The sequence below is a fragment of the Thunnus albacares genome, chromosome 16 (assembly GCF_914725855.1).
Source record: "Thunnus albacares chromosome 16, fThuAlb1.1, whole genome shotgun sequence".
NCBI classification, from domain to species: Eukaryota; Metazoa; Chordata; class Actinopteri; order Scombriformes; family Scombridae; genus Thunnus; species Thunnus albacares.
This window is the reverse complement of record NC_058121.1, coordinates 22,921,859-22,930,094: the sequence shown is the minus strand read 5'-3', so window position 1 is coordinate 22,930,094 and position 8,236 is coordinate 22,921,859. Positions and strand designations below refer to the sequence as shown.

At 38.3% G+C, this 8,236-nt stretch overlaps 1 protein-coding gene across 7 annotated transcripts in view; it reads right to left on the bottom strand.

Moving 5' to 3' along the window:
• Positions 1-8,236, bottom strand: part of senp6a (SUMO specific peptidase 6a) — a 30,630-nt gene continuing 22,394 nt past the window's right edge. For all 7 annotated transcript variants that reach the window (XM_044377019.1, XM_044377022.1, XM_044377024.1 and 4 more), the window contains 11 exons: positions 7,480-7,673; positions 6,468-6,679; positions 5,499-5,615; positions 5,273-5,395; positions 4,575-4,667; positions 3,950-4,290; positions 2,684-2,772; positions 2,427-2,515; positions 2,195-2,263; positions 1,332-1,482; positions 1-411 (listed from right to left, as the gene is read on the bottom strand). In XM_044377019.1, coding sequence (XP_044232954.1) covers positions 175-411; positions 1,332-1,482; positions 2,195-2,263; positions 2,427-2,515; positions 2,684-2,772; positions 3,950-4,290; positions 4,575-4,667; positions 5,273-5,395; positions 5,499-5,615; positions 6,468-6,679; positions 7,480-7,673 — 1,715 coding nt within the window. In that variant the 3' untranslated portion in view covers positions 1-174. The remainder of the gene's footprint in view (positions 412-1,331; positions 1,483-2,194; positions 2,264-2,426; positions 2,516-2,683; positions 2,773-3,949; positions 4,291-4,574; positions 4,668-5,272; positions 5,396-5,498; positions 5,616-6,467; positions 6,680-7,479; positions 7,674-8,236) is intronic.

Below are 8,236 nucleotides of genomic sequence, written 5' to 3'. Positions count from 1 at the left end.
TATTTACAGTTCGTGTTTTATTCATTACAAATTTGTTTGTTGTGTGTGGTTAATGAAGGGAGGAGTTAAGGACTGTTGAAGTGAAACCAGCAGCGTATGATAAGGTTCGGCCCCCCCGATGGGCCTGGGAGTGACGGGGTGAGGATGAGGAGGAGGAGGAGGGTGGAGTTTGTTTCAGGGGCTGATGGGTAGGTTTGGCAGCCCGCCTGTCGACCCAGAAGTCTCTTCGATCTCCGGCTCTTCGGAAGAGCCCGGCGGAGCCTCGACCTGGTCGGACTCCTTCTTGTCCAGTTCTTGTTGCGCTTGGATCTTCAGGATCAGCTCCTTGATCTCCTCGCGCTTCGTCTTCATCCGCTGCTGAGGAAACCACTCCGACAGGTTCACCGGTAGATGAAAACTGGGAATCGGATTCTGAATGGAAAGACAAAAGAAAAGTGATTATTTTATGAGCACACCTGCTTTATTTGAAATCCCACCAGGATGGTACGGAAGTCAAAAAAGGCCAATATTAAAAGGATAAACCTGGTGTTATCCTATATTTTTCGTTATTTTCAACAAATCCCATGAAAACACCAAAACCAACAATGAATTGATCTACTAACAAGAATTGTGTGATATGTCTTAGACCTCCGTTGTCGTCCAAAAACTGTTAAAAAACATGTCAGTGAGCCACACTGCTGCGCTGGGTGACATGTTCCTTCATTAACATGAACACACACTGTTTATTCTGACTCAATCTGCCACACACACACACACACACACACACACAGTCCTGCTGTTAGTTCCCAACAAATGCACTATTTCCTCCTGTTTGTTAGCTAAAAACTACAGTGACCAGCTGTTTTAGGAAATTATGGAGCATTTTTTTAAAAATGAAACTATATTTATTGCAATATATATTTATTTATTTATATATTTAAGTTAATTTATTCAATTATTTTACAATTTGTTTTACTTCTTCAATGAATATGATTATTTCATAATGTCTTAATTTTCTATTTTATATTGGCCAATCTGGGCTTCCATATGCACATACTGTACAGATGAAACAATTTTAAAAAAAGCACCATTTCCATGAAAATGAATAGTAACAGTTGCCAATTTTAGTCCTTGAATCTCTTTAAAAACAATGTTAATGTAAATAATATGGACCTTGTTTACTGAAGCAATTCGTTCAGTAAAGTTTTTCTTAACTTTACTGGAAAACAAGAAACCACAAAAGTACAAACAATCGAGAAGAGAAAGCCAATAAAACAAGGCAGTAAAATCTGAGAAAAAGTAAATGTGATGTTTTAAGTGGACGGATGTTGATTCAAAGTTTCTCCTCTCACCTCGAAAAAGCTCTCCACATACTGCAGGATGTAAACTCCACAGTCGCTGAAGTTATCCTGCTGAGGCACACGTGGGCTGGAGCCCTTCATAACGTCCTTCCCGAAACTCCGCTGAGTCCCTTTACGCACCTCCCACTCCACCTCCAGGTACCTAAAACAAACACACACCCGGGAAGTTGTTAAAACTACGTTAAACTCCCCTCTGAGACTCAAAATGTAATTTAATTATCTAAATACTAAATTTCAAAATCATCCAGGTATATAAAAGGACATTAGATGTTTTCCAAGACAAGTCTTTTTAAAAATCTCTGCTGTTCTTTTCATAGTATTTTATAACATTGTAGTGATGGTGTTGCTCCATCTATGTTGCTCATGGACTCACTGAGTCGTAACCTTAAATAGAAACCAAAATTGTAATAAAACAACAAACCACAACAATAGAAACTGTAAAACGAGTATTTTCTTTTAAGAAAAAAAGTCCAAATACTCTTGTGTGATTTCTTAAGTCCTCTATGACAGTAAACTAAATATCTTTGGACTGTTGGTCGGGACAAAAAAAGTTATTTGCAGACAACTAATTGATTTATTGCAAAAAATAATGGACAGCTCAAACAATAATGGAAAATAATCATTAGTTGCAGCTCTGATTCCAAGCAGAGTATTTTGCTTTAAAACATGTATGGAAGTTATCTTTAAGGATCACAACTTTCATGAGATCCCTCATCATCTTAATCTGTTGTCAGAGTTACATTATTGTTATGCTAGTGACGCAAATTTATACAATTCCTCTATAAAATCTGGAAACAATCTGAAATAAAAGAAAGATTTAATTTGAAATGTCTGTCTGCTCCTCAGGCACTCACTCTCTGAGAGTTTTCACCACAGTCGATCTGGCCGGACCACGCAGGGAGTCCATGATGAGAATACAAGGCCTGAGGGAGGGAAAAAAACAAAACAAAAAAAGGAGTTAACCATCAGTTAACCGTCCACCACTGCAACAAATCATCACTTTCACATGACTGCTCTGCCGTGTGTGTGTTTGAGCAGAGCAGCAACGCCTCCCGTTGGTGAAAAGGCAGAAGTGCGTCCACTCACTGTTTGCAGAGGTTCTGTTTCGAGGCCAAACCGGAGGCGTCGGCGCTGAGAGAGTCTTCAGCCAGAGTCCCGTCCTCACTGCACTCATCCTGGACACACAGACAGCAACAAAGTTAACTTCACATTATCATTACTTTTTCCATTAAAAGTTCCTTCAGTACACTCTGAGTGACTTTCACTTCATTAATGGACAGATGAGAACAGAAAAAAGGAGACAAACATGCAGAAAATAAAAGAAATGAGTAAGAGTAGAGTACCTGACAGGAGCTTTGGTCATCAGAGAAGGTGTAGGTGTCGTCCTCTCCATTTCTTGAACTGTAACAAACACTGATTCGGTGCAAACCGCCTAAAAAACAAAAACAAAAGCATTATTTATTTGTTTGATAAAAAAAAAAAAGCTTTGAATGTGTCCTTGGCTGATCAAACTTCACCATAGTTTATATCACCCATAAATAAACGTAATATTTTCCAGACATTTTAATTGATTCAGATTGTGAGAAACACTTGAAACATGGATTTCTCTCTAATTTAGTGATGTCTGTTCTATTACAGAGAAATAAAACAGGATTTTCTAATTTAATCTGTGTTTTAATTAATTTTTTTCTGTCTATGTATCTTTATGTTAAAGCATAAAGAAACGACTGTTTTGGAAGCTCACAGACAGTTTGACCGAAGTAATCTATGGCAGTGAACATTGTGTTTCTTTTTAAATTTTCTTAAGTTAACATTGAAAGATAATTCCTCTCACTACATCCATATTTACTAGTTTGTGCTTAAAGCTGCAATAACTAAAAAAATCTGGCAGAACCTTTTACAGAACAATTACCACTTTTAAATCCAAAACTACATGATAAAAACTCAACTTTGACTTATAAAATTACATAATCAAAATGTATAATAATTATAGTAGGAATGTTAAGCATACTGTTCATGATTTAATGGCCTGAAACATGTAAAACCATGAATGTTACTTCAGCCAATCTAAGTGTTTTTGTGTAACAGCAAAAAGGCAGGATATCATCTGATATATCTCACTTTGACAAATACAAACAAACTCTCTCCTCCTCTATTTTTACTTTTTTATTGAACAATGGAAGCCAAAGCAGCTGAACACGACATCTGTTGTGTATCTTTCACGCTCGAATCTCAAGTGGAGATGTGCTTTACTACTCAAGATGTCTGGATAAAGTAACTTGCACAGAAAGCACTTCAGAGATGACATTTATAGAGCCTAAGTTTTATTTCATGAGCTGACTTTTTCCAGCAATGGCACTGAAGAAGGTACGCAGAAAATGCTGCAAATCTGTCAAGAGCTCCTGCTTTCTTTGCCTTTATAAAGTTACTGAGCAAAATTTAGATTTAAAATAGGAACTTTCTGATTAAAGAACAAGTAAACAAGATCGTAAATGTCGCCAAACATTCGATATCAGCGTTTGGCACATTGTTTACTCTGTTACACAAGTTTTGTGGTTTAATATCCAGCTCTGAACATCTGACCTGTTAAATGTCAGATGATGACTCACTTGTGAACTGCTGCTCGGGGTCGGCCTGGCCGTTGCCCGATGCCGCAGGAGTACTGGAAGCCTCTTGTCCCCTGTCTGTGACGGCAGAGTTCTCCTTGGGGTCGCCTTCGGTCTGACCCTCCGCGGACGCTTCGGGGACGCCGGGGGACGAGTGATCCGAGGAGTTGTCCAGCCCGTCTCTTTCTGGGGACAGAGGCCGGCAGTGATCCGGGATGTCCTCCTCCGATGGAGGATCTGCGGCCGGGGTCGGGGCTGGAAACGGGCCATGGTACAGCGGGTTCTGCTCGTACACCGCACCCTCGAGGCCTGGGAAGCAGATGACTGCCAAGTACCAGTGAGCTCTGACAACACAAGAGTTAAAAATAAATTATGTCCCGTTTTTTAAAATAGATGAGGACATAATTTAAGAGCTAATTATATTCAAGCACCACCTGCAGCCTGTGTCTGACTCAAAATGGTTTTCAAAGACTTTATGTAGAATATTTTCTTATTGTGACAACGTGTGTGTTCAATATGTTGGTGACACTCTTATATTGATTGGCTAATTAGTTCTGTTTAATAATAAGCCAATTTAGTTAAACCTTTCCTGTAAAATTTCAAAGTAGTTGTCAAACTCAAGACTCACGACTCATTGATGGGAACGAAAATGAAGTCCTTCTGAAACAGATCAACGTGCCGAGTCCACGTCTTTACCCTGTTGTGCTTCCTTTTCTGGATTCTGGAAAAAAAAACAAAACAGAAAAAGTAATGCATTTAGAAGTGAAAGTGAAGATGTCTCAACATACTTTGATATTAAAACATCTTCTGTTACAGCTTGGTATGTGTTGGAAAAAGAAGGAGACATGAATTCTACAAATACCTGCAACAGGAAAGACATCAAAAATGGAAGTGAATGGTGTGATCCAAATGATTATCAACCCATATAAGGAAAAGTAACTAAGACTAATTTCAGCATTTTATCAAGGATTGAACATTAATGATAAGCAAAGTATGTAGAACTTTTCAGATAACGATTGGAAGAAACACCACACATCCACTGATTCACGGACGTGGAGGGAATTCTCCCGGAAAAACCTGATTCGCTTCTTTATTACACCAAAGATGAAAAATAAGCAGCTACATAGACACCAGATGTATCGGAGAGTGTGGATCATTTGATGGTCATCATAGATATTTTTTTTGGAAAATGTCAGAAAATGTGTTTGTGTTTTGGGAAATGGTATGTTAAGTGTTACAATAAATACTAGGATATAAGGCTCCTTGTATGAGTTGTACGGAGCTAAATCTCTGACATTTCTCTGTTTTGTACTTCTGGATACTTACGGCAGGTTTGTCGTGTCGGGAACGTTCCTCCGCTCCCTCTGGTTCAGTCTCTTGTAGAAGAAGGAGCTGAACACATGAATCCTTTGTGCATCTTCTTTTTTCAATTTCTCTAAAACTAAATATCTAACACGGAAAGACAAGATGACACGTCTATAAATTACACTGACAGAGAAAAAGAGTGTTTTAATGTCTGAAATCAGCTACAAATGAACCAAAAAAAACTTACTTTAAATAAAAGTCTATGATAACGTCGTTAAGGAATTCTCCATCATTAAGGCAGTGGAGGTCTTCATTAGTGACTAATATGCCACCTTTGGCTGGAGGAGGGGGATACACCATTAATCTGGAAGAAAAAAAAACATGACAAACAAGTGTTATCTGGGACTGACAGCAACATCAAACATGTCCCGTCAGCAATAAGCTGAACACTGAAGCTCAGCTCCACAACCATACCACTGAAAACACAGAATATTTATGGGGTTTTTTTTCAGTTTTTACAAATAATGCATCTCACTGGAAAACATTTCTTTGTTGTTATGAGTCTGTATGGGAGTTCTTCTCCTGGCAGGGTTTCCTAGCCTTTCTGTCATCACAAAGGTTTTTTTTTTTTATACTGACATTGTTGTGGTCCAGTCAACAGGTGGTGGGCTGATGACAGGATGTTGTATCATGACTGAAATAGAGGTAAAAAAAAAAAAAGATTTATACCTTTTATCTACCCTACCTCCTCTGAAGAAACTCTAAAAATGGTTTTTATTTTAATTATGGCAGCTAGTTAATAGAAACACAACAAGTCAAGTAACTACAAGTAGGTGATGATGGACTGATGACCTTCTTCATGTATAAAAATACATCCTGCCACACAAACAGCCTGTAACAATATATCTTTATTATTCAGCTTTGTTGTTGATTCATACTTTTTCCTCACGGCCTGGTATCAAATACTCCCGTGGTCCAGTACTGGTCCACAGCCCGGTGGTTTGGAACCACTATTTTATGACACCACATGCTGATAATCAACTGACAGATTAGTTAGAACATTTTTGGATATTGAAGAAAATTGTTTTACAGTGAGAACATTTATTAATTGATGACGTTTCAAGTTTCGAGACGTTTCGAAAAGCTGCTGTGACATTTCACATATGCCCTCCTTCTGTTAAACGTTTCGCAGCCCGTCTCGTAAACAGTCACTCACTTGACAATTGGTCCGGAGAAGGTGGGCTGGAGGTCGGTCATGTCCTCGTCTTCATCTTCAAAGTAGGTGCTGGTCTGCTGGCGAGTGGCCATCCGTGTGCGTACGGGCATCACCGTCGTAACCTGCGTGACCTGAGTGACCTTGCTGACCGGGGTGACCTTGGTAACCGGGGAAACTTGGGACATTTTGGGAGGGGTTTGTACTGGCTTCGCCTGCAGATAGGAACAGGTGTTTGTGAGGTCCAAGAAAATAAAAACAATGAATTTAATCTATAATTAAATTACTCCAGGAATTAAGACAAACAGAACCAATATCTTCCAAGATTGCAATTTTTTTTTTTATCGTGCAATTTTTCCCACTAAAAAATGATGCCAATTTTCACAATTTTTCCATGTAAAATGATCAAAATTAGAAATCTGTTTTTGAATCAAAGTCAAATAAAAACCAAGTTAAATTGGATCACTTCCTGGCTATCGGCGACTGATGAGATTCTGGCTTTTCACACTTTCTGCAACTCAATTATAATTTTAACAGTTATTTTAATAGTCACAACTTTTGTTTTACAGTTGACTTGCATTTTTTAAAATAATAATAATTGTAAAACAACAGAAAATGGTTGAAATCTTTACCGCTATTTTGCTAATTCAGACCTTTCTCAAACTGAAAAAAGAAAATCTGTACAGACCAGTAACAGTTGCTGATCAATGGAGTTGAAATGATTGGTTTATTAATCAAGTAGTCAATAAACATGAAATGAATTATAGCAAATAAACAACATCTGATTTCAGCTTTCAAATAGATTTGCTGTTTTTCTCTGTTGTGTATTATATTATTGGGGTTTTGGACAAAACTATTTGAAGATGTGGGAAGTGATGAATATTTTTCACTACCCTCTGAAATTTTACAAAAAAAATTGTTTGATTAATAGATAATGAAAATAATTTCTAGTTGCAGCCCTCCTGATCAGTACCAGCGACTCAGGACCAGCAGGACTCCATTGCAGTACACTCACCTTCTCCTCCTTCTGCTTCGACGCCTTGTTATAGTTGACCAGTCGGATGTTGGCCTCTTCGAAGGGCAGCTTGGCGGGGAAGTTGATGAGGTTGTTGGTCCTGCCGATCTCTCGCAGGATGTCCTCCAGGATCATCTGCTCCTTCATCGCCAGGCCGTTTTCAAAGATCAGAACAATGTACTTCTCGTCCGACTCTGGGCGAAGGCACAAAGCAGAGTGGTTTATTAACTCAGGGTTTTTCTGTGTTTATATATTTTTTGCATTTAGAAAATAACTTGTTTCAAAATATGTTTCTTATATTACATGTCAGCAACCTTTTCATAGCATTTATACAATGATCCTCTCTTGTCTTTTATTAATTTTTGGTCAGTGCCACACTAGAGATCAGCAGCTTGAGTGTAATCTGGATATAGTTGTTTAACAAATATACAGCAGTGTAATGAGGCCGTTAACAATCATTAAGACTGATAATGAGATAATGAATGATGACAGAAACACTGAATTTAATATTTTATTTGAGTCTTAAGACAAAATCAGTCATTTTTGATTATATAAATTGCAAACGTATATAAAAAGTTAGTAAATCTGGAGGTGTAGAGTTAGAAAGAAGTGAGCTCCTCATCTCTGCCGGAGGCTAACGCTCCAGGCTACGTTAGCTACTACTAGCATAACACGCTCGAATCTCAGACTGAACTGTAAGTGGTTGCATTGCATTGTGGGTAACGTAGGCGCCAAGTTTTGAGAAGGAAGAAGATTG